This window comes from Maniola jurtina, chromosome 20, assembly GCF_905333055.1.
Source record: "Maniola jurtina chromosome 20, ilManJurt1.1, whole genome shotgun sequence".
Lineage (NCBI taxonomy): Eukaryota > Metazoa > Arthropoda > Insecta > Lepidoptera > Nymphalidae > Maniola > Maniola jurtina.
In genome coordinates this window covers 4,231,415-4,257,887 of record NC_060048.1, presented here as the reverse complement: position 1 = coordinate 4,257,887, position 26,473 = coordinate 4,231,415, and the positions used below count along the sequence as shown (strand labels likewise).

General features: G+C 39.5%; 2 protein-coding genes across 6 annotated transcripts in view; one reads left to right on the top strand and one right to left on the bottom strand.

Annotated features, from left to right (window-relative positions):
- LOC123875594 (transcription factor HNF-4 homolog) overlaps positions 1 to 7,602 on the top strand; it is a 51,466-nt gene extending 43,864 nt beyond the window's left edge. For 3 of the 4 annotated variants that reach the window (XM_045921521.1, XM_045921522.1, XM_045921519.1), the window contains exons 4-10: positions 378 to 505; positions 941 to 1,087; positions 1,827 to 1,947; positions 2,382 to 2,513; positions 3,618 to 3,854; positions 4,342 to 4,486; positions 5,148 to 7,602. In XM_045921521.1, the coding sequence (XP_045777477.1) occupies positions 378 to 505; positions 941 to 1,087; positions 1,827 to 1,947; positions 2,382 to 2,513; positions 3,618 to 3,854; positions 4,342 to 4,486; positions 5,148 to 5,202 (965 nt within the window). In that variant the 3' untranslated portion in view covers positions 5,203 to 7,602. The remainder of the gene's footprint in view (positions 1 to 377; positions 506 to 940; positions 1,088 to 1,826; positions 1,948 to 2,381; positions 2,514 to 3,617; positions 3,855 to 4,341; positions 4,487 to 5,147) is intronic. The other variant, XM_045921520.1, reaches the window with a different exon arrangement.
- Positions 7,603 to 16,782: 9,180 nt separating this feature from the next.
- Positions 16,783 to 26,353, bottom strand: LOC123875944 (fanconi-associated nuclease 1-like). 2 transcript variants are annotated; one of them, XM_045922053.1, is made up of 15 exons: positions 26,229 to 26,353; positions 25,534 to 25,777; positions 25,171 to 25,434; positions 24,348 to 24,611; positions 23,927 to 24,072; positions 23,539 to 23,725; positions 22,977 to 23,178; positions 22,419 to 22,646; positions 22,022 to 22,144; positions 21,117 to 21,345; positions 20,563 to 20,768; positions 20,028 to 20,146; positions 19,303 to 19,554; positions 18,847 to 19,016; positions 16,783 to 18,079 (listed from the first exon to the last, which is right to left on the bottom strand). In XM_045922053.1, exons 2-15 carry the CDS (start codon positions 25,742 to 25,744, stop codon positions 17,897 to 17,899), a joined length of 2,784 nt encoding a protein of 927 aa, XP_045778009.1. In that variant the 5' UTR covers positions 25,745 to 25,777; positions 26,229 to 26,353; the 3' UTR covers positions 16,783 to 17,896. The 2 variants fall into 2 exon arrangements, with proteins under 2 accessions (XP_045778009.1, XP_045778010.1); XM_045922054.1 differs by lacking the exons at positions 25,171 to 25,434; positions 26,229 to 26,353 and having other exon boundaries at positions 25,534 to 26,201.
- Between the last annotated feature and the right edge of the window lie 120 nt (positions 26,354 to 26,473).

The window sequence follows — 26,473 nt, the reverse complement described above, 5'->3', positions numbered from 1 at the left end:
TCGCGATAATTATTGCGTTGTTGAGCATTGACGTTAATCTTTATGTAGCGGCAACATCAAGAAAAACGCCGCATCTTTTCCCCTCCACTCACTCCATTCTGCCAGTGTACGTTACGCCTTTGAAGTTGTGCAAGACGAAGAAGTGCACAAAAGCCATCCCAACTCTGCGCTTTCCAGTGCAAAGTCGTCATTCTAGCATCTTGGTGCCCCAACGTCTATCGTTTTCTCGAGATTTGCGTCCTGCCCATTGCCACTTCAGACTCGCAACTCGTTTAGCTATGCCTACTCTGGTTCTTCTACGGATCTCCATATTTCGGATTTGATCACGAAGAGAAACTCCACTCTCTCCATCGAGTTTATGTATCTATCGATTCCAGCCGTACAAAATGAACGAGACCGCATCAACTGCAGGCGGCCGTCGTACGAGGAGCCCACACAGGCCAACGGGCTGTCGGTAGTTTCGCTACTAAATGCCGAGCTTCTCAGCAGAAAGGTCATAGATGAAGTGAGTTCATATTTAAAATCTAAATTATTGTTTTGAAATGTTAACAGTCATAGTGCTTCTTGCTAATCTCATTCGTTTTTCACTAATAGTTCATTAGTGAGTGAAATTAGCAAGATGTTAAGCTGTGCCTTTAGCATTCTTTTTAGCGTTGCATAGCACATGTACGAATTTAAAAAGTTCAAACGTCGTGTTTTTTTCGTTTGTCTCGGTAGAAAGGGCATTTCGAATCAGTGGTTTGAACCATTTGACGATCCAGAAGTACTTGCAAAAGTTTGTTTGAATGAAAAGTTACCTATTTATATTTTAAAATTCTTGACTTCAAGTGGGGTATTAAAAGTTTGCTGTTTTGCGCACTTGCAGTACTGCGTAAATAAGCACCATGGTTTTCCTGAGTTTTCAGAGAAAAATGGGCATAAATTGTATTTCATCCGCCAGACAAACAACGTGACGGACGCAGAGATCAACAACCGCAAGCTGGCCAAGATCAACGACGTGTGCGACTCCATCAAGCAGCAGCTACTCATCCTCGTGGAGTGGGCCAAGTATATCCCCGCCTTCACAGAACTGCATCTCGACGACCAGGTATCTTAACTCGAACTGAATATGATTTCCCTGTTGTGCACTATTCATACATATCACGTTCATGTAACTTGAACTATAAATCTAGCAGAGTTTGTAATATCTCGAAGAAGCAATATGTAAACTTTGCGACCTCTGTAAATCGAAGTTTTGTCCGTAAGACTGAATTTATCACGAAGTAATGGAATTTGGAGCGCACACCTGCGTACCAAATGTAATATTTTTAGTTGAAAGTTCATTTATTGTTCTTCATTGAAAGTGTCATTCATCACTTGATTGATGATGAACAAAATATTGTTTACTACCTACCTATTTTTATGTTCATTCTTTTTATTTTATTTTTAAAGAATATTAGCCACGCTAATAATGATTAATGCTCCCCTTTCCCCTCCAATTAAGCGTAAAGCTTGTGCCAGGAGTGGGTACGACAATAGTGCAACGGGTGGGGTTTGAACCTTTCGGAATTCAGTCCGCTCCTCAACCTTTGACTTATCGAGGCTTTGTAAATAAATCACTAATGTTTTATTTTCTTACGAATCTTTATCTTGAAGAATCATACATATAACATAATATGCTTCTATAAGTCGAAACTGAATAATTAGAAACTCCTTATCTCGAAGTCCTCAATAAGTCAAAGATTCGTTAACTCGAGATTTTTAAACTTTTCTTTGAAGTTCGAGTTAATGAGCCTCTACTATACACCATGTAGAGGCAGTGTGTATTGACCAGCAACATGTCGCAGGTGGCGCTGTTACGCGCGCACGCGGGCGAGCACCTGCTGCTGGGCTGCGCGCGACGATCCTTACACCTCTCCGACGTACTCCTTCTGGGCAACAACTGCATCATCGCCAAACACCACATCGGTAAGCTCTATTTTAATATTCTAGTTGGGGCAGCAAGCGATCTTCCACCACTAATGTGGGGAAATTATATGCATAATACAAGACTATTGCTGGAGACACTATTTTATAAATGTCCTTCTAGAGATGGACTATTTCACTGCCCTTAAAACCTAACACACACACCCACACACACAGACTATTTAAAGTAGCCTGTGAAAAATTACGAAGCAAAATTTACAAAGTGTCTTACAGGGTGGTATTTAGCTTTTTCCCTCCCGATTTTTAATCCCCCTACCTAATTATTGGTTAATTTTCATGAAAAACCACTTGTGAAATATCAGCACTATTGAACTTGAAAAATAGCCTGTGCAATCACTGTAAAGAAAAAGAATATTTACACCAAATGTATGTAGCCCAAGTAGCACTATTGCACAGTCTCACTCTGGTTCTCACAGACGGCAGAATGGACATCGACATCAGCATGATCGGCATCCGCGTGATGGACGAGATCGTGAAGCCGCTGCGCGAGATCGACATCGACGACACGGAGTTCGCGTGCCTCAAGGCCATCGTGTTTTTTGACCCCAGTGAGTACCCTAGTTATAGTGCCCGGCAAACAACTTGGACCTGAAGCAGCATAGTGTCAATCAATCGCGTGTACTCGCACCGACTGATCAACCAATCGCGTGCAGCCGCCATTCGCTAGCCAGTCACGTCAACGCTCAAGTTGTTTGCCGGGCACTATATTAGATGATGCACTTCATCCAGTGAGTAACTAGATGATGCCCACAACTTCATCCAGTGAGTAACTAGATGATGCCCACAACTTCGTCCAGTGAGTAACTAGATGATGCCCACAACTTCATCCAGTGAGTAACTAGATGATGCCCACAACTTCATCCAGTGAGTAACTAGATGATGCCCACAACTTCGTCCAGTGAGTAACTAGATGATGCCCACAACTTCATCCAGTGAGTAACTAGATGATGCCCACAACTTCGTCCAGTGAGTAACTAGATGATGCCCACAACTTCATCCAGTGAGTAACTAGATGATGCCCACAACTTCATCCAGTGAGTAACTAGATGATGCCCACAACTTCGTCCAGTGAGTAACTAGATGATGCCCACAACTTCATCCAGTGAGTAACTAGATGATGCCCACAACTTCATCCAGTGAGTAACTAGATGATGCCCACAACTTCGTCCAGTGAGTAACTAGATGATGCCCACAACTTCATCCAGTGAGTAATTAGATGATGCCCACAACTTCATCCAGTGAGTAACTAGATGATGCCCACAACTTCATCCAGTGAGTAACTAGATGATGCCCACAACTTCGTCCAGTGAGTAACTAGATGATGCCCACAACTTCATCCAGTGAGTAACTAGATGATGCCCACAACTTCATCCAGTGAGTAACTAGATGATGCCTACGACTTCGTCCACAATTTTTTTAAATTATGTCGGAACTCTTTAATTTTCCGTGACAAAAAGTAGCCCATGTCCATTCTCGGGATGCAAGCTATCACTGTACCAAATTTCGTCAAAATCGGTTGAACCGCCGTGAAAAGCTTCCAGACGACCGAGCACTCACATTTATAATAATTAGGGATTAGTGTTGTTACCCAGATGATGTTATGTTGGTCAGATTGAAGTTCTTTGAGAGTAACTAAACACTTCCCTTTCCAGACGCGAAAGGCCTCTCCCAACCACAGAAAATCAAGCAACTCCGCTATCAAATCCAAATCAACCTGGAGGACTACATCAGCGACCGTCAGTACGACGGGCGCGGCCGCTTCGGCGAGTTGCTGCTCTGCCTGCCGCCGCTGCAGAGCATCACGTGGCAGATGATCGAGCAGATCCAGTTCGCGAAGCTGTTCGGAGTCGCGCACGTGGACAGCTTGTTGCAGGAGATGCTGCTCGGGGGTAAGTCACATATTTCCAAAGCCAAAAATTCCTTGCCTCGATTACGGTAAAATGACAGCTACAGTGTGATGATCGCAATCGCCTCTAGTTGGCCGACCGAGTGATAATGATTGCAATGCAAGTTTTCCGGAATTGACCTGCCTAAGATCAGGTATCGCACCAAAGTTTGACATTTTGTTTATAACTTGCGTTACAACTTTGGGTTCTAGCTTTTTTGAACTATTTAAAAGAATCTGTGTACCAGACAAACACCTTTTTTTGAAAGATGAAGTACCAGCCGAGTCCTTTTAAACGAACCATTTCGGTCAAGACTCATATAGTGCTTTTCTCTCAATTCACGAAACCTTGTTAGCTGTATAAAACTGTCCAGCAATTTAAATAATGAAGCAATTTCGGAGTAAGTGGGTGCAAAAAAAGCTATTTGTATTATTTATTCGTAGTAATGTATTGGGCCATTAGCAAAGGGTCTAACAGACTAAGGTCGTAGGTGCGTCAACAGAGGCGTCGCTGGAGGAGGCGGGCGCGGAAGCGGGTGCTTCGCCGGGTGCCGCGTCGCCGCCGCTCGTGCCACAGCTGCCGCTGCCCGAGCCCGCGCTGTTCGATGCCGCGCCCTTCAAGCAGGAGCCCAACGCGTGAGTTTTTTTAATAAAAAAATAGCAAACAAACGAGCAGGCAGGCGGCTCACTTGACGTTAAGTGATTACCGCCGCCCATGAACATTTGCAGCACCAGAGGTACCGCCGATGCGTTGCAGGCCTTTCAGGGATTTGTTGGTACATCTCTTGATTAGGGTTATGTTGAGCGCTACGAAACACCTGGAAACTTTACCATTTTTATGATAGTGTTTTTACATACACTTTAGGGTTAGTCAAGTGGTCAAAAGGTCATAAGAAAACTCAGAGTACAACCACAGTTTACGACAGTTAAGAAACTTGTAACAAAACGTCGAGGCTTCAATGACACGAGCAGGCGTCAAATGTTCCTACATTTGACGCTAGGTAGCCTATGAATCGCCTATACTTTCTTTGATTTCACGTCACCCATGGCTTAATATTTGACATATTATCGTCGATTCAGGATCAAACCGAGAGTTCCCTCACTCTGATACAACTCAGTGCCTGCGAAGTTAGTTCCATTATCCGTATAAAGTTCCACCGTTAGAACACGTTTTGATGCGAAACGCTAAAATGGCCGATGTAAATATATTGCTATCCCTTTCTTAATACTTAGATAGCATTAAAATATCTGTTAATTTAGTTTAGTTGAGTCTGATGATTTTTTTCTCTAATGTCAGGAGTCCTGAGCATCCATCCCGAGTCATGAAGCCAGCGGAAATGACACTTTTATAGTTGTCTACAGATCGCCATAGGAATATAAAGTATGAAATGATAGGGACACGAGGCATTATTGTTATTATTTATACTTGAAATATTATGTCTAAAAAGTTATTTTAAAAGAAATAATGTGTAAAAATATCAGGCAGCTGCATTGTAATACAAAGGTACAGGAGGTATTCGACCGAAATTAAATCTTTATCTGTCGATATAAATAAATAATAAAAATATTTTTATACAATTAAACTTACAAGTAGTTTTGAATCGTTAAATGCATCTACTCATAAGTTAGTAACGTTATTATTCGTTAAAGGGGCCATATAATTTTTGACAAATATAACGTTGCACGGTAACATTACGACAGACTACAGATTGATTAACATTATTTTCGTCTGTAAGTCATGAATTGATTGAAAAAATCAGGTGGTTACCAGATATGCAGTATGCATGTAATTACGCAGTAAACATGATAACTATGTGCTCTGTTATATCAACGTTAGTTATACAAACTTATTTATGTATATTATGGTTATGTTAACTGACATAACTGGTTTTGTAAATGCATTTTGCATGTTTTTAAATGAAAGTATCAAAATAAACTTACTTACATAATAATATTATGTATTTTTAACCAACCTCAAAGTAATAATTCAGCTGTATAATGTATATTTTTTTATACACATTTAATATACTTACAAAAGTGTTTTGTATTAAAGCTTTTATACAAACCAAATTTGGAAACTATATTTTAGGAATTAAGTTATGGATGTGAAAGTGAAAAATTATTTATTGTCAGTCGGCTGTGTGAATAAATCATATTTTTGACGAGTTATGGTATAAACAATATACATATTGTAGAATTGAAATAAGAGTACGAGAGATCCATGTTTCTTGGCAACCTATCAGCTTAGTTATAAATATCCTCGAAATAGTCATAGTTTGTTGTAAAAAAAAAGAAATACCAGTTACAAATATTTTTATATACTTTTTTGGAAACTGAATAATTCTACCTACTAGTAAATTAAAGTTTGCACAAAGAACAACAACAACAACGCAACTTTGTCGCAACAATGCAACTTTGTTGCAACAAAAGCGCAATTTGCGCAACAAATAGAAAGGCTCGTTCAGGGAGAGGGCTAGTCGCGTCGTGCGTTTTCTCTGTTCTGTCTAAACCTTACTTGAGAGGCAGCGCGTTAATCAGCGAGCAGGGCCCGCGAAATTGTACAAACCAAATAAAAACAAACATAATATGGCGAAATGTGGTCCTGTTTATGTAATCGCGGGGTGTGGTGCGGTGCATGAGAAACAATAGTTTTAACAACAGTTTTGGCAGGTTTCTTCGGACATTTCACAATGCATACTTACGTGTTTTGCAATATAGTTCGGTTTTATTAACATATTACTGGAAGATATATATTTTTTTAAGTTACCAGTCCCTGAAACTAGCGACAACTAGCGTCCCCTACCCTGTTATCGCTAGATATCAAACAAAACGCTTGTAAACACGATTCTACATGAACGCTCTCATAATACAGGCGGTTGATTTAACCGCACGACACGGCGCTAGACGCGCCGCGCAACACCCCGCGTCTCCCTGAACGAGCCCTAAACGGTTCTCAAAATTTTTAATTTATACTATACAGATTATAATTAGTTACCATTATTAATAGATAGAATGTAGGTGATGGTAATGAATTTGGTGTTTTCTTTTTTCTAAGAATTGTTTGCATGATTTATTACGAATGTGGAGCGGGGCTTATTTGACACTGGTGGCCTTTGAGTTAGTTAAGTTAGTTATAATAATATCAGTTGAACACACACACACGCACAACAGACGGAAACGTTTAAGTGCGGAAACCAGCCCAGAGAGAAGAATCAGTTGAACACAAAAATTGACAAAAAAAAAAAACTACTCTACGAGTTAAAATGACTGTTTTGTTTCTACTCACTATACAATTTATGTTAAATCTGTTTGACTTCACAAGGCTTCATTAGTATTTACTCGTTTTTGACTGGTCACCTCAATGCTGCCAAATATAAGTACCCCTGAACGTCTTGGAAGTGTGGATATAGATATAAGTATCTCATATATGCTACAATAGGAAATTATATTTAAATCTACTTTTATACCTACTAATATAACTGTAGTAGACTGAATACAAAACGGCATCGGCAGTGTTTATTGTTAGCTTATTTTTGTACCACTATTAATGCTCAATGTATTCTTATTAACGGATAGGGTGGTATCAGAGTATGGTGAAAGTTTATTTTATTAGGTAGTAAAATGGGTTTGTCTGTAGACTTACAGCTACGTGTAATAGGTGCCTTATTTTCCTAGAGGTGTATTGTTGATGTACATACCATGTTATGAATTGTTTTTAGAATATATTTGACAAATAAAAAAATCTGTTATAATTTGTGAGTTTTGAATTTAAGACCGCCTTTCATCACAAAGTCCATAAGTGCTTACTCAATTACTGCTTGACAGAAGTCGTCTCGTGGGGTAGGCGCGGTTGCTGGTGGATGACAGCGACGTTGTACCTACAGTCCAACAAGGCTGCTTTGGCACTTGAGTGAGGGCGCTGTTGTAGCTTTATGCCGACACAGCGAACTAGCAACAAGTGCACTTCTCAAGCAGCTTTAGTTCCGATTTTGGCCACGCGCCACAAGAGCCTTGTCAGACTGTATTCCTTATTTTTACGTCAACTGTCACCCTCCCGCAACCCGGTCCCCACCTCACGAGCCGTCTCAGTGAAATTATATTTTACTAGCTGATGCCCGCGACTTCGGTCCCGTGGATATATGTTTTTAAAAATCCCGTGGAAACTCATTGATTTTCCGGGATATAAGTAGCCTATGTCCAGTTTATAATCTAGCTCTATCCCAAATTTCATCCAAATCCGTTCAGTAGTTTTGTGTGAAAGAGTAACAAACATCCATCCATACATACTTACAAACTTTCGCGTTTATAATATTAGTAGGATGATACGATTTGGTTTAAATCAATTTTACTTAGTCATTATTAAGACAGATCTTAAAATAATGTTAACCAAAGGTTCAGAATAGTTTCAATAAAGTATAAGTAATTTACTATGCATCAAATAAAATTTTAAATAAAAACCTTAATTTAAACAAGTTATCTATTAAATTATAACAAAACTAAACAAGGCATAGTAAGTATGTAAATCTAGGTATAAACATAAATAACCAATACAATAGTTTATGGCTTTTCGTTCACATCCATGTAGCCTTTCCTCTTGTCGGATCTGTTCTTGCAGTAAAGGAATAGAACTGAAAGCGCAGACACTGCAGACATGGCCAGGAGGGGAAAATATACCGACAACATTCGCAGGTATAGTATTTATTTACTCAGGCTTTGTATTTCGTGAATTTTTATTCACTGTATTAGTGCAATTAAAATAGAAAATGCTCAAAATAAGGCGCACGGTGAAGGCGTAAATAAAAAGTAAATAATAATTACCTATAGTAGGTATTCTGACAGACAAAGTCACATAATCATAGATAATAATATATAGCCTATGATCTATGTATATAGAGCATAAATCAAAGCTCAGTGATTGACAGCTAGTTGATAATTTTGATTTGATATATCAAATTTTGATAAGTTACCTACCTACACATTTTTTCTTGTCTACGTCTATATATGGTCTATACATATAGAGAGGTTGGGCCTTATTTTTATCTTTGCATCATTTTGCAGAGGAACAATAAAAATTGTAAATAAAACAAATTTTTTATGACAAAATACTTTTTTATTAAAACGAAATTCTAGTACTAGACTGTAGGTACATAATATAATATTCTTAGGTAACAAACACGCACGATTGCGACGAACGACGTACATAGGTACAATAGAGTATTACGAATTCGTCCTAATACTCTATACTATTGTACTACCTAACCTAATCTTTGATAAAGGTACCTATTGTTTACATTGGTATTTGTAAACAAAATAATATACCTATGTATACAAATTTTTTATACCTGATGATAGTATATTTAGTAACTATTTTCGTCATAAAACTACGAACCCTACGAAGCACTACCTACCTACCCTACCCTACCCTAAATGCGCTTTGGTATGAAAAGAAGCTCTCAACCAGCTGTATTTTGTTTCTACGAGTTATCATTACGTAGAATAACATAATTGAGATGAGGAATTTAAAAATAGTATCAGTCTTCATTTTGAAATATTTCCGTTTTAAGGACGTCTTTGCAAAATGAATAGGTATCAAAATTGCACTACTACATAAGTACACTGCCCACACGCACACAGCTGCGTCAAAATGAGTGAATCGACTTGATTTTGATACTTTGATATTTTTATTTTATTTTATATTTGGTCATCTATTTTTTTTAACAGTTTTTTTTTTAAATATGTATCTTGACAATAATACAGTAAGTAGAACAGTGCCTACAGACTAAGGGTCTGATGATGAAATATTTCACCATGACTTCTTGGCAATGAACAACATTTCCATGCTTATGAAATTATGAGCTCCTACTATGACTAAAATAATCTGAGAAGGATAGCATTACATTACCTCCCGACTTGATGAAATTGCATACTTTGGAACCTACTACTGGAACTCAGAGACGAATAGAGCTAGGTGTTTCGAGTTTGGGCTCATTTTCTTAGTCATGATGAGATCTTACCTCCGGATTTGTGGAGTGACCTGATGGTATACCTCGGAAGTCACTATTGGAACTCGGAGACGAATAGAGCTAGGTGTTTCGAGTTTGGGCTCATTTTCTTAGTCATGATAAGATCTTACCTCCGGATTTGTGGAGTGACCTGATGGTATACCTCGGAAGTCACTATTGGAACTCGGAGACGAATAGAGCTAGCTGTTTCGAGTTTGGGCTCATTTTGTTAGTCATGATGAGATATTACCTCCGGATTTGTGGAGTGACCTGATGGTACACCTCGGAAGTCACTATTGGAACTCGGAGACGAATAGAGCTAGGTGTTTCGAGTTTGGGCTCATTTTCTTAGTAATGATGAGATCTTACCTCCGGATTTGTGGAGTGACCTGATGGTATACCTTGGAAGTCACTATTGGAACTCGGAGACGAATAGAGCTAGGTGTTTCGAGTTTGGGCTCATTTTCTTAGTCATGATGAGATCTTACCTCCGGATTTGTGGAGTGACCTGATGGTATACCTCGGAAGTCACTATTGGAACTCGGAGACGAATAGAGCTAGGTGTTTCGAGTTTGGGCTCATTTTCTTAGTCATGATGAGATCTTACCTCCGGATTTGTGGAGTGACCTGATGGTATACCTCGGAAGTCACTATTGGAACTCGGAGACGAATAGAGCTAGCTGTTTCGAGTTCGGGCTCATTTTGTTAGTCATGATGAGATATTACCTCCGGATTTGTGGAGTGACCTGATGGTACACCTCGGAAGTCACTATTGGAACTCGGAGACGAATAGAGCTAGGTGTTTCGAGTTTGGGCTCATTTTCTTAGTCATGATGAGATCTTACCTCCGGATTTGTGGAGTGACCTGATGGTATACCTCGGAAGTCACTATTGGAACTCGGAGACGAATAGAGCTAGGTGTTTCGAGTTTGGGCTCATTTTCTTAGTCATGATGAGATCTTACCTCCGGATTTGTGGAGTGACCTGATGGTATCATTGGAAGTCACTATTGGAACTCGGAGACGAATAGAGCTAGGTGTTTCGAGTTTGGGCTCATTTTCTTAGTCATGATGAGATCTTACCTCCGGATTTGTGGAGTGACCTGATGGTATACCTCGGAAGTCACTATTGGAACTCGGAGACGAATAGAGCTAGGTGTTTCGAGTTTGGGCTCATTTTCTTAGTCATGATGAGATCTTACCTCCGGATTTGTGGAGTGACCTGATGGTATACCTCGAAAGTCACTATTGGAACTCGGAGACGAATAGAGCTAGGTGTTTCGAGTTTGGGCTCATTTTCTTAGTCATGATGAGATCTTACCTCCGGATTTGTGGAGTGACCTGATGGTATACCTCGGAAGCCACTATTGGAACTCGGAGACGAATAGAGCTAGGTTTTTCGAGTTTGAGCTCATTTTCTTAGTCATGATGAGATCTTACCTCCGGATTTGTGGAGTGACCTGATGGTATACCTTGGAAGTCACTATTGGAACTCGGAGACGAATAGAGCTAGGTGTTTCGAGTTTGGGCTCGTTTTGTTAGTTATGACGAGATTACACCTTGAAACTTGTTGGAGTGCTCTGAAGGTATACTTCAAAAGCCACTATTGGACTTTCGAGTCAAGTAGAGTTAGATGTTATGAGTTTGAGCTCGTTTTGTAAGTTCCAATAGTGACTTCCGAGGTATACCATCAGGTCACTCCACAAATCCGGAGGTAAGATCTCATCATGACTAAGAAAATGAGCCCGAACTCGAAACAGCTAGCTTTATTCGTCTCCGAGTTCCAATAGTGACATCCGAGGTATACCATCAGGTCACTTCACGAATCCGGAGGTAACATCTCATCATGACTAAGAAAATGAGCCCAAACTCGAAACAGCTAGCTCTATTCGTCTCCGAGTTCCAATAGTGACTTCCGAGGTATACCATCAGGTCACTTCACAAATCCGGAGGTAACATCTCATCATGACTAAGAAAATGAGCCCGAACTCGAAACAGCTAGCTCTATTCGTCTCCGAGTTCCAATAGTGACTTCCGAGGTATACCATCAGGTCACTCCACAAATCCGGAGGTAAGATCTTATCATGACTAAGAAAATGAGCCCAAACTCGAAACACCTAGCTCTATTCGTCTCCGAGTTCCAATAGTGACTTCCGAGGTATACCATCAGGTCACTCCACAAATCCGGAGGTAAGATCTCATCATGACTAAGAAAATGAGCCCAAACTCGAAACACCTAGCTCTATTCGTCTCCGAGTTCCAATAGTGACTTCCAAGGTATACCATCAGGTCACTCCACAAATCCGGAGGTAAGATCTCATCATTACTAAGAAAATGAGCCCAAACTCGAAACACCTAGCTCTATTCGTCTCCGAGTTCCAATAGTGACTTCCGAGGTGTACCATCAGGTCACTCCACAAATCCGGAGGTAATATCTCATCATGACTAACAAAATGAGCCCGAACTTGAAACAGCTAGCTCTATTCGTCTCCGAGTTCCAATAGTGACTTCCGAGGTATACCATCAGGTCACTCCACAAATCCGGAGGTAAGATCTTATCATGACTAAGAAAATGAGCCCAAACTCGAAACACCTAGCTCTATTCGTCTCCGAGTTCCAATAGTGACTTCCGAGGTATACCATCAGGTCACTCCACAAATCCGGAGGTAAGATCTCATCATGACTAAGAAAATGAGCCCAAACTCGAAACACCTAGCTCTATTCGTCTCCGAGTTCCAATAGTGACTTCCGAGGTATACCATCAGGTCACTCCACAAATCCGGAGGTAAGATCTCATCATTACTAAGAAAATGAGCCCAAACTCGAAACACCTAGCTCTATTCGTCTCCGAGTTCCAATAGTGACTTCCTAGGTGTACCATCAGGTCACTCCACAAATCCGGAGGTAAGATCTCATCATGACTAAGAAAATGAGCCCCAACTCGAAACACCTAGCTCTATTCGTCTCCGAGTTCCAATAGTGACTTCCGAGGTATACCATCAGGTCACTCCACAAATCCGGAGGTAAGATCTCATCATTACTAAGAAAATGAGCCCAAACTCGAAACACCTAGCTCTATTCGTCTCCGAGTTCCAATAGTGACTTCCGAGGTATACCATCAGGTCACTCCACAAATCCGGAGGTAAGATCTCATCATTACTAAGAAAATGAGCACAAACTCGAAACACCTAGCTCTATTCGTCTCCGAGTTCCAATAGTGACTTCCGAGGTATACCATCAGGTCACTCCACAAATCCGGAGGTAAGATCTCATCATGACTAAGAAAATGAGCCCAAACTCGAAACACCTAGCTCTATTCGTCTCCGAGTTCCAATAGTGACTTCCGAGGTATACCATCAGGTCACTCCACAAATCCGGAGGTAAGATCTCATCATTACTAAGAAAATGAGCCCAAACTCGAAACACCTAGCTCTATTCGTCTCCGAGTTCCAATAGTGACTTCCGAGGTATACCATCAGGTCACTCCACAAATCCGGAGGTAAGATCTCATCATGACTAAGAAAATGAGCCCAAACTCGAAACACCTAGCTCTATTCGTCTCCGAGTTCCAATAGTGACTTCCGAGGTATACCATCAGGTCACTCCACAAATCCGGAGGTAAGATCTCATCATTACTAAGAAAATGAGCCCAAACTCGAAACACCTAGCTCTATTCGTCTCCGAGTTCCAATAGTGACTTCCGAGGTATACCATCAGGTCACTCCACAAATCCGGAGGTAAGATCTCATCATTACTAAGAAAATGAGCCCAAACTCGAAACACCTAGCTCTATTCGTCTCCGAGTTCCAATAGTGACTTCCGAGGTATACCATCAGGTCACTCCACAAATCCGGAGGTAAGATCTCATCATGACTAAGAAAATGAGCCCAAACTCGAAACACCTAGCTCTATTCGTCTCCGAGTTCCAATAGTGACTTCCGAGGTATACCATCAGGTCACTCCACAAATCCGGAGGTAAGATCTCATCATTACTAAGAAAATGAGCCCAAACTCGAAACACCTAGCTCTATTCGTCTCCGAGTTCCAATAGTGACTTCCTAGGTGTACCATCAGGTCACTCCACAAATCCGGAGGTAAGATCTCATCATGACTAAGAAAATGAGCCCCAACTCGAAACACCTAGCTCTATTCGTCTCCGAGTTCCAATAGTGACTTCCGAGGTATACCATCAGGTCACTCCACAAATCCGGAGGTAAGATCTCATCATTACTAAGAAAATGAGCCCAAACTCGAAACACCTAGCTCTATTCGTCTCCGAGTTCCAATAGTGACTTCCGAGGTATACCATCAGGTCACTCCACAAATCCGGAGGTAAGATCTCATCATTACTAAGAAAATGAGCCCAAACTCGAAACACCTAGCTCTATTCGTCTCCGAGTTCCAATAGTGACTTCCGAGGTATACCATCAGGTCACTCCACAAATCCGGAGGTAAGATCTCATCATGACTAAGAAAATGAGCCCAAACTCGAAACACCTAGCTCTATTCGTCTCCGAGTTCCAATAGTGACTTCCGAGGTATACCATCAGGTCACTCCACAAATCCGGAGGTAAGATCTCATCATTACTAAGAAAATGAGCCCAAACTCGAAACACCTAGCTCTATTCGTCTCCGAGTTCCAATAGTGACTTCCGAGGTATACCATCAGGTCACTCCACAAATCCGGAGGTAAGATCTCATCATGACTAAGAAAATGAGCCCAAACTCGAAACACCTAGCTCTATTCGTCTCCGAGTTCCAATAGTGACTTCCGAGGTATACCATCAGGTCACTCCACAAATCCGGAGGTAAGATCTCATCATTACTAAGAAAATGAGCCCAAACTCGAAACACCTAGCTCTATTCGTCTCCGAGTTCCAATAGTGACTTCCGAGGTATACCATCAGGTCACTCCACAAATCCGGAGGTAAGATCTCATCATGACTAAGAAAATGAGCCCAAACTCGAAACACCTAGCTCTATTCGTCTCCGAGTTCCAATAGTGACTTCCGAGGTATACCATCAGGTCACTCCACAAATCCGGAGGTAAGATCTCATCATGACTAAGAAAATGAGCCCAAACTCGAAACACCTAGCTCTATTCGTCTCCGAGTTCCAATAGTGACTTCCGAGGTATACCATCAGGTCACTCCACAAATCCGGAGGTAAGATCTCATCATTACTAAGAAAATGAGCCCAAACTCGAAACACCTAGCTCTATTCGTCTCCGAGTTCCAATAGTGACTTCCGAGGTATACCATCAGGTCACTCCACAAATCCGGAGGTAAGATCTCATCATGACTAAGAAAATGAGCCCAAACTCGAAACACCTAGCTCTATTCGTCTCCGAGTTCCAATAGTGACTTCCGAGGTATACCATCAGGTCACTCCACAAATCCGGAGGTAAGATCTCATCATGACTAAGAAAATGAGCCCAAACTCGAAACACCTAGCTCTATTCGTCTCCGAGTTCCAATAGTGACTTCCGAGGTATACCATCAGGTCACTCCACAAATCCGGAGGTAAGATCTCATCATTACTAAGAAAATGAGCCCAAACTCGAAACACGTAGCTCTATTCGTCTCCGAGTTCCAATAGTGACTTCCGAGGTATACCATCAGGTCACTCCACAAATCCGGAGGTAAGATCTCATCATGACTAAGAAAATGAGCCCAAACTCGAAACACCTAGCTCTATTCGTCTCCGAGTTCCAATAGTGACTTCCGAGGTATACCATCAGGTCACTCCACAAATCCGGAGGTAAGATCTCATCATGTCTAAGAAAATGAGCCCAAACTCGAAACACCTAGCTCTATTCGTCTCCGAGTTCCAATAGTGACTTCCGAGGTATACCATCAGGTCACTCCACAAATCCGGAGGTAAGATCTCGTCATGACTAAGAAAACGAGCCCAAACTGGACACATCTAGTTCTTCTAGTCTTCAAGTTCCTGTCGCAGCCTTCGAAGTTCACTATCAGATCACTATCATGCTCAAGAAAAAAATCCAGCTAACGATAAAATGTGATAATAGGTACATAATATTATCATTATTATCTTACCTTGCCAAAATATCAGCACAATCACGGAATAAGTACCTATAAATATCAGTTAGGGTTTTGTCGAACTATTTTGTGTTCGTACAGCGATCTTTTCCACATCAAAAAATTATAGCAACCGACGCAGAGACCACCCACGAAGGCGGCTGGCCGCTGACTGATATAATTTTGAAATCATACCATTGCCTGCCCAATATCAAAATAACCCTTAGTGCACTGTATTAAGGTTTGCGGTTGAAGCAAAATACGTGAAAAATTTATACACGATGTTTTTATTTATTTTTATACTATTATTAATATAATAATCCTATTTTTTGAGGTGCACATTATGTGCTAACGGAAAATATTTATTAGAAGAATAAAATCCGTACGTAAACTGAGAAAAATGTACCTAAACTTGACCCTAAATCGTTAATTCTGCGTGGAAGAGGTGAAGGAAAATCGTTCTTATAGTATCAAAATTAATGATTTTATCAAAAAATTACTCGATCTCTGGAGATAAAGGACCAATCTATTTTTAGCAATCTGTAGTTCCAATTTACTTAGTATATTTTAGCCACAAAGCGTACCGAAAATCTATACAAGTGTGCAAATACGTCCTTAAATAATGATCCTGTCCTGATGAATCAAATGATGTAGACAAAAAAATAACCAGGGCGTTCTCCGATACTGTCAAGTGCGAGTCGAACTCGCACAAGGGTTCCGTACCACTTTTTCGAACGAAATACACATTTTGAGAAAATTTCAACTCTCTACCTATTACCGTTTACGAGATGCAGCGCGCTGACTGACAGACGGACGGAAAGCAGATGCTTAGTAATAGGTCCCGTTGGAACCATTCCGGGTACGGAACTCTAAAAATTAAATGACTAGAAAAGAACTCTCAAAAATAATTTATTATTAATTCAAAACGATTTTCTATATAGTAGGTAGTTAGTGTTCATCCGGATTCAGGATCTCGATATAAGAATTTACTCTTATAAATAATTCGTATTTGGTTAAACTTGCAAGACAAAATCATGTCACATCATGAAAAAGTATAAGCATACAAGATGTTCCTCAGGCTTTGCTCACGTAGGGTCAATTTATACTAGCAGCGTTCAGTATATTGACCTCTATCTCCACGTGTACCGAGAAATAAAACGAAGTAAAGGAATTTTTAATCACCAAATACAAATCAATATGCTGTGTTAAATTTTAGAAATTCGCGCGAATTTGCGTTAGTATAAATCGACCCGTAATGGAACTTAGTCCAACGCCCACCCAATGTTCAACCATACAATTAAAAAACATTTCAATACAAAAGTATGTATATGTAATATGTATGTAAATATGTATTAATTGAACAAAATAGTTCGAATGTACATCCAAAAAAAAAACAATTTTAATTAGAAAGTATCAGATTTTGTACTTCACATGCACAATGTCAATCGAAATCTTACTTAATCGACGTATATTTAAACATTAATTTTAAATGCAGATATAGGTAAATGTAGAAAATTAAAGCAAAACATCTCTAAGCTAGCAAAAACCATAATAATTATTTTATTTTTCAAAAAAATTGTTCAATAGCTTCAAAAATTACCTAACACAGAAGGGACATAATGTGCTTTTGAGACTGCCTTTCGAATTGTGTCGATTGTGCTTGAATTTGAATTTTGCCGCCTTATAATAATTATAATTACTACAAGGCGGCTACTAAGGTACTATAAAGAAATATTATTATATAATCTATACTTAATAGCACCAATTTAAAATATTAGTAAATCTATGCTTAAGTTATTATATCATTATCTTATCTCATCTCTATATTATAATCCTAAATTAGTATACATTGTAAAAACTATTATCACAAAATTTACTGATCATAACAAACAGATATTTTTCCATCGTCATCGACTTTTCTGTACTGCCCTCTAAACTAAAAAAACGGTTCATAAGGTTTTGTAATCTTATATCATCAAATCGTTATCATGATCATCACCAGATCTAATCATCAGCATCATCCTCAGAATATTCCATTTCGCCGCAGTTCCTCGAGCGGGCGCTCTTGGTGTGAACGCCTACGTAACAGAACTCGACGTTAATTTTATTGTCTTTGAGGTAGTGCATCCATTGCATTTGCTTCATCGACGGTTTGTCTGAGTCAGTCTTTACTTCCACGAATACTATCTGTTGGGCATGAGAAAAGTTTCTTTATACACACATCATAATATCAACTATTCTTCATGATGGTCAGAGACATTGTCGCAGTGGGCCTCATATGAAAGGAAAGCTTAGAGTTACTCAGGACGATGGAGAGATCTATGCTTGGAGTTTCTTCACGTGATCAACTCAGAAATGAGCAGATCTGTAGGAAAACCATAGTAACCGACATAGCTCAAAGTGGCAATGGGTAGGGCACATAGCTCGAAAAATCCATAGACATCGCTACCCGATACCGATAAACCGATAAATCGGGTTAGGTGCTAGAATGGCGTCCTCGCAGAGGAAAGCGCCATCAGGTGAACAGACAACATCAATCGAGACGCAAAACGGCCACGCGGCGTGGGCTCAGGCACGTCCATAGTGCGCTTACGTCGTCCCACTCGATGCTGCGATGTAGGTATGCCTTGTTCTGTTTACTTGCTTAGTGCGAACATTCCACAGGGTGAGGGGAGGGTGAGGGTGCTTTGCAATAAGACATTGTTAGGTGTACATCTCCTGAGGATGCTCCGGTGTCAGGGCGAAACGTGCGTCGGAGTAGTTTTGGGATTTATGTGGTGCTGCGTGGTAGTGGTGCGTATTGCTTGCTTGGTGGCTGGCTCTTCCTGCATGTTTAGCAGTGGAAGGGCGGGCAATGCATATCGCATGCGGCATGTTGCACCATTCAGATTTGTCAGGTTTAGCGGATTACAGCAAATTAAGCTTCTGGTTCCTTGTATATCTGTTCTATTTACCTGCTTAGTGTGAACATTCCACAGGGTGAGGTCTGGGAACCCGCTGTGCGCGTAGTGGTAGCGCGTGGCCAGGCGACGACACAACACGGCCACGCGGCGAGGGCCCAGGCACGCCGCTACCGCGCTTACATTGTCCCACCCTATGCTGCGGTTTATGCCCGATATTTCAGCTGAGAATAAAAAAGCGTGTTTAAAATTTAACAATATGAAAATGAAATTAAACGAAAAATTAATTGTAAAGCTCGTGGATTAGCTTGTAAACGCGCTATATAATTTACATCTATAAATTAAATAGCCTAAATTAACAATAATATGTCGATTACAAAGAGGACACCCATTTTCATATCCAAAACCTATACGCAAATATATCTACACCCAGGACTCTGACTTTTGGTGGTTTTAACTGAAACCAAGTCTTCCAACTGTTCAACTTTTACACAGACTCTTTTAACTTACTTTCAGGTCTGTTATCCCACGTAGCCTGCATCCGGGCCAACATATCCCCTTCCGTGGACTTCTCGATCTCCTTCAGTCTGTCCTCGATCAGGAGCTGTCGGTTCGCATAGAAGCTATCGGTGTAGAGGTCTAGTGGGTGCGCCTGGTAGCGCGAGAGGAACAGGCCGCGCACGCCGCGCAGGCGCGCATAGATTATGTCCCAGAATAGGAGGAAAAAAAATGTGGTTACTATCCTACCCTCCCAGTGCCCACCTGGAAAAGATTACCCCTTATCTTACTTTTCTTTTCAACCGACTTTTTAAAGTATAGGATGTAAACGATATATAGGATTTATTGTGACAAAACGGTACTAAGACTTCCAGAATTTATTCAGAAGAATTTCTTCCAGTATTTAATTATATTATTATGCACTAAATGATGGACTCCGTACGCATGGATTTCGGTGTTTTTTTTTTGTTTTTTTAAAAAGAATATTAGCCAAGTTTATCATTATGAGTAATATTCCTCTTTCTCCTTCAATTAAGCGTCAGGCTTGTGCTAGGAGTAGGTACGACAATAGTGCAACGGGTGGGGTTTTAACCGGTGACCTTTCGGATTCCAGTCCGCTCCTTTAACCGTTGAGCTATCGAGGTTATTTTTTATATATTATAACATAAATATGTATATTTATATATATTTTTGCTATATAAATATGTGTATATGTTATAAAAATCAAGGACTTTTACCGTGCGTGTACATGGAGTCGACGTGGATGTAGTGGTGTATGCAATACTCCTCCACGCTCAGCTTTGTGCGGGCTCCGTCTACGATAGCCTCAAACTTCAGCTTGCCTTTGCCGTAGTTGCTGACAACAGTTATATCATTTTAACCTCCCGAGAATACAATGATACAAGCAAGATTATACCATTCTTGCTTGCATTCAATACCTAATATTATGCTTATTTAATTTAAGATGTTGATTTTTTTATTGTACTGCCAACAGATAAAACACATAAAATTGAAACTACAATGTATAGAGAAAAAAATATTTACGTGTCGCACGGGCATTGCATGTGTGTTATTCGGGCCCACGCGTGGGAAGGATCTGGCCACCCACCACATTATTATCTCAATAAAACTCCTACCATTATGGAAAAGTGTCATAACCCCCAGCAATGAGGAATACGACGAGAGAGAAAACTGTATAGCTGAGTTCAAATTGCCATCAAACAGACTCGGCTGCACTCCACTTCGCCTGTGTGCTTTAGCTCTAATACTCACTCCATGGGTACTTTATAAATGTGCCTCGCCGATATCTCTTTCTCCCAATTGGCCACTTTCTGCGCGTACACTGCGATTTTGTCTGCTGTTACTACATCGATTTTGTTTGTTTTCCGTTTCGCCAGTCTAAGAGCCCGCGGGTACAGCAACTGCTCGGCTTCAGTCGGTAGGTTTGAGCTGAATCCTTCTAGCAAAACTTTTGCTGCCTGAATAAAAAAATTACTCTATAAATGAAACGTACATTTTTACTCGATCACTCGGAGTCAATGCCGCGTCGTATTTAGGGCATTGACACGAGTTTTGCACGCTATACACTGCGGTTTTGAAAAATATTAAATCACTAAAAATACAAGATAAGGCAAATGGTTATTGGAATTGGATTGTGTTTAGGTAGTACAATAATAACACTAAGATTTTGCTAGCGTTCTGATTACATCGTGTAAAGCGCGTTTGCCTAGAAGATGCCTATTCACTCTTGAATTGTCTTTAGTACAAAGTTACCTGATCCGCGCCTTTTCACTCTTGTCTTGACTTGTCTTAAGTTCAAAAGTTACCTGATCCGCATCGCCCAAGAATTTGTCCAAGACAAGAGCCTTTTCCGCAATCCAATGCGCTTTCTTGTGTTGCCTGAACACGTTTTGCTCAATAAGCGCAGACAGAATGTCGTGGATGAGAGTTGCTTTCGTCTTGTCTCTCTTTAAGTCGGTGATGCCTTCTCCGAGAATCTTCACGAATATGTAAGCAGGGGTGAAGCGACGTAACCAAACTGGCAGCGACTTGTAGCTATAAAACATCAATTGTTATTATCATAATGATGAAATGCGATGAATTTGAAATCAAATGAATTTATTTATTTCATATACGACATCATGTGCCACATGATATTTAAGTCAAGATTCTAGCGGTTTAGAATGAAAATTCTACTGAAAACAGCTGCTGACAAGAGAATCAGTAGTTGCTCTTTTAAAAAAAAAATAAAAAAATACAATATATAATCAAATATCATACTAAAAATATACTTTTCAAGCAAGTAGTCTAATCTGATCACTAGGTGTATGACTGCGCATTGTACAAACACAGATCTCAGACGGGCTTTTGTATGGGCCTGTAACAGCACTGACTGCATAGATAGTGGGCTGGCGCGGTGTTTACGCATCTCTGGGTACAACGACACCTACGAGCATTCTTCAAGACAGCAATTTGTTACTGTGGGTCCACACACTGCTCTACTCACGCCGCCGCACTAGGTCGCTTATATTTGCAACGCGATGGACGGCGAAACTGTGGCAGTAATAAGAAAAAATAGGGAGCGATGGGCATGAACGAGGAACGTACGAGTAACGCGGCCACACTACGTCTCTGCCTCCATTCCTCGCTTCTTCCCATGCCACAAGTGCAGTGTGTGGACGGGGGGTTACCAGTTTATAAAAATTGATGAATAGTAATTTATATAACTTACGTCATCATTTCATCATTGTCAATAGCTTTAAAAAGACCAAAAACAGATTCAATGATCCTGCATCTCTCCTTTAATTCAGTCTTTGCCAAAAAATCTCCATAAATGGAATGTGCGTTCAGATACCTGGAAAAACAAGTAAAATTAAAACAAAATTATAAAAACGTAGATAATATATTTTTATAATATTGTAGTTTTTAGGGTTCCGTAACTCAAAAAGGAAACCTTATAGGATCACTTTGTTGTGTCTGTCTGCCTCTCCCGCACAGCCGCCTGTCGTATCTGTCAAGAAAACCAAATATAGATGGCGTAGTTCATCATTAACTTGCAGTGTTCTACATACGGAACCCTTCGTATGCGAGTGCAACTCGCACTTGACCAGTTTTTAATTCTTACTTACCGTTCAAATTCTAGCCTATTTTTGAAGACTACACTCGCGTTGTCCAGCAATTCAACGTCGACGGGATAGCTCTCACGCTGTGACTTTTCATTCAGTAGCATCTGTTCCAAGTTCTTATCGCTGATGATGCTATAGTTCATGCCGAGATACATCAAAATATACAGTTCGTTCAATGCTTGGCGAGCTTGATCGGCGAGCTTGTAGCATTTCCCAGCCTTCGCACCCAACCTGCAATGAATGAATGAATATACAGTACCCTGCAGGAAATATTGACATCGATCTTAAGAAAGAGATAGCGGTTTCGTAAAGCGTTGTCTCTGTCATTGAGACCAACAAAATGTCACATAATGAGTGACAGAGACAACACTCTACGAAGCCGAAAGCTCTTTCTAAAGGTTGATGTACAATATTTCTTGCCAGCTGCTGTACTTTTATTGTACACCACAAAATTATTACACCTTCACCGTTAAAGTACTAAGCCTGAAAAGTATCCAAAACTTAAAATTTTTGTAAACTTTTAATAGCTACTAAACTGTGAACAACTTGAAAACCACTTACACCTTCAAAAGGCGACTTTCGTTGTTACTTCTTCCGCCAAAATATGAGGCGATGTTGGTCTTTTGTTGCATAAAATTCTTCAATAGTTGTATGCCCTTTGCTTTATTTTTTTCTTTTATTTTAAATCCTTTGCATATTTCTTCCAACTCTTCTCTACTCACAATCTTAACCATTTCATCAAAATTCAAATCGTGTTTTTCTCCTGAAGAAAAAGTACACAAATATATAAAAACGTACACGTAACGTCACGCATAAACGTCACCTAAGCGTGGTTGTAGGTCACGCAATGCTCTAAATCACACTATCATAATTCACACTTATCACACTTCACACTAATATTATAAAGGCGAAAGTTTGTGTGTATGTGTATGTTTGTTACTCCTTCACGCAAAAACTACTAGACGGATTTGGTTGAAATTTGGGATGGAGATAGATAATATCCTAGATTAGCACATTGGCTATTTTTTATCCCGGAAAATCAAAGAGTTCCCACGGGATTTCAAAACATCTAAATCCACGCGGGCGAAGTCGCGGGCATCGGCTAGTATAATGTATTATTTACCATTATACTGCGCCACCGCAATAAAGCCATTTTCAATGAGATAATTCAACACATCCTGTATAACGGGGTCATCAATGTCAACTTTGGAATCAATATTTGTTCTTTCTTGCTTTTCTTTTTTTTCTTTCTTTTCTTTGTTACCACAAGCATTGTTTTTTATTTTGTTCCATCTACACCACTGCTCCACCTGCAAAGTTTATTGTGTCAAATCTTTTTTTTAGTTCACTTTGGCTACAATTGTTTGTAGACAGGCTTGATGTAGTAGGTAGTATGTATATATTATGACTATATATTTTGTTATATAATCGAGCCCGCTATATGTGACAAAATATTATGTATTGATAAAAAAATTCCCTTTCCCCTCCAACTAAACAAAGTAGAAGTTTACCTGCCAGTACAGTCTGCATACTATCCTTTGTCCCGGAGGTTTTGCTTGCATATATTTTTCAAAAAGTTCCAACGACTTTTCGCTTATGAGTAGCCGTAAATTTCTGTCATTCAAGCATTCATTAACGATTTTCATAAGGAATATTGCTGTAATAGAAAAATGTAAGTATTTTTTGCTATGGCAAGTTTGGGGATTTAATGAGAATCGGCATATTTAATATTCTAATACTTTGAAAGGCAAGAAGTTTTTTACTGTTTTCATATTCCAAATGAAGAATCAATTTTATTTTGTTATTCAGCAAACTTTATGGCCACTCTGAACCGAGAGGTGATATAGTTTAATAAATGCTTCTTTCTATTCTATATCAACAAATCCTTGCTTAATATTATAAATGCAACATTTATCTGTATTAAGCACTTACTTTTATCATCTACTCCTTTTGTTTTTTCTTTGAATTCCTCATCCTTTACATCTTGTGATCCCAATGATAGACTCAAATTTCGCTTTGCCTTTACAGGACTTTTGATAGCAAGCTGTCTCTTTTTAGAAGGCGAATAAAATTTCTTTTTTGGCGATGGACTGAGCAATTTTGGAGTTCCTGGAGATGTATTATATGCAGGGCTGTATGTAATTGTAGTGTTCGAACTATTAGAAGTTGCAGAAGTGCCGCTACAATTAAGTTCATCTGCAAAATAATTAGCTTTTGGGTATTCCGGTCAGGAAAGTGCTGCTGTAACTAGTGTCCACAAGTATTGGCAAAATCACAATGGATCCATGCTTCCATCTTAGACTGCCACCATTAGGTGAGATTGCAGTCAAGGGCTAACTTGTATCTGAATAAAAAATTAAAAAAAGAATCAGAAACAGTTGACAAGGGACCTACAACTTTAAACTCCAGGGCACAGATAGCTGCAGACTATGGCAGGCATCTTATGACACTCTGATGCACTTAATCTGCTACTGCCCCACACACATAAACATAGCACCCACCTAGGTGAAACACATTTTACACCCTGAGAAAGCAACTCTAATTCAAGTCAGGAAATGCTGCTGTACCTGTTATCCACAAGCATTGACACAGAAAATTGGTGGTGATCACACTAGATTGGAGACAGTCAAAATGATACAAGAAACCAATGTCTTGCACAGCCCAAAAAAAGGAAGAAGAAGAAGACACCTAAGGACCCAAGCAGGGCCAGAAAGCAAATGAAAATATATTTCTTATGATTAACAAACTTACTTACTTTTATCATCTATGGCTTTTATTTTTTCTTTGAATTCCTCATCCTTTACGTTTTCTGACTCCAAAGATAAATCCAAATTTCCCTTCGCCTTCATAGAACTTTTGATAGAGAGATTTCCCTTTTTAGATTGCAAATTAAATGTTCCTTTTGATGATGGATAAAACAGTTTTGGAGTTCCTGGAGATGTATTATTTGCAGGGCTGCATGTAATAGTAGTGTTTGAAGTATAAGAAACTGTAGAAGTGCCACTACAATTAAGTTCGTCTGAAAAACATTAATCCATACTATAGTATTATAAATGCAAAAGTATGTGTATGTGACTTGACTAAGAGAATGATTTTAAAAAAACATCAAAAAGTTCACCTGCATCCCGCATTTCATCATCACTTGTCAAATCTATCACTGCTGGCACACTATGATCCTCTAGTAACAATTTTGGTGACTTCATTGGTGTTCTTGATAATGATAAGTTTAGTCTCTTTTTATTACCAGGCATTAGTGTAGTGGTAGGTGCAGATACAATATGCTTAACTTTAAAAAACCTATCTAATTTCGATTGTTCCTTTTGACTCATTGTTTAAAATCAATTAGTTCATCTATTTAGAAACTAAAATATTTAAAAAACATCAAGTTTTTAAGGTTTTTAATAACCTACTAATGTTCACAGATTTAGACATACCATTATTCCCTAACAAAGTTCAAAACATGTTCTAATGGTTTTGGTAATTACTACTTAATCACTTGCAAAATTACAAAACACACTCTGAGAAGCACATACCTAACAATTGATAATGAACAATATTTACAAACTCCTCAGGGAGTAACAGCAATGAAATGGAAATGTGGTGCAATTATTGCTAAAATAATAATCTAAGATAAAAAGTAATCTAACATAAAGGCATTATGATTCTAAGCCCTTGGCAAAAAAATAAAACACTGCACAAATGCACAAGGTGCAACTTTTTAACAGAATACAAACTTTACATGGCACAAAATATTTTGAACAAAAAAAATATGCAACAAAGCAAACAAACTAAATAAGAAGGTAAAAACAGTACTTCTTTGCTAAAGAAAACTGAAAAACACAGTTATACGTTATACACCGTCCAAGAATGCAAAAAATAAAGCACCGCATAAACATCGAAAAGCGGAAAATGCGGGAAACCGGAAAATATTGGAAAATGGAAATTCATAGACATTGACAAGTTGACAAGTGACAACTTGGTGACAACCAAGTGACAGTGACAAATGTTTTTTTTTTGTTTTACGGCTCTGGATTCCTAGCCCTTTTGAGCCTTAGTTG

Excerpts from the sequence above, each read along its gene's own strand:
- LOC123875944 (XM_045922053.1), bottom strand. The coding sequence starts at position 25,744 with ATGAGTCAAAAGGAACAATCGAAATTAGATAGGTTTTTTAAAGTTAAG. Across the intron at positions 23,179-23,538 it reads TGCGGTGGCGCAGTATAATG|GAGAAAAACACGATTTGAAT; the intron begins GTAAATAATACA and ends CTTTTTCTTCAG. Across the intron at positions 20,147-20,562 it reads ATTTATAAAGTACCCATGGA|CAACTACGGCAAAGGCAAGC; the intron begins GTGAGTATTAGA and ends AACTGTTGTCAG.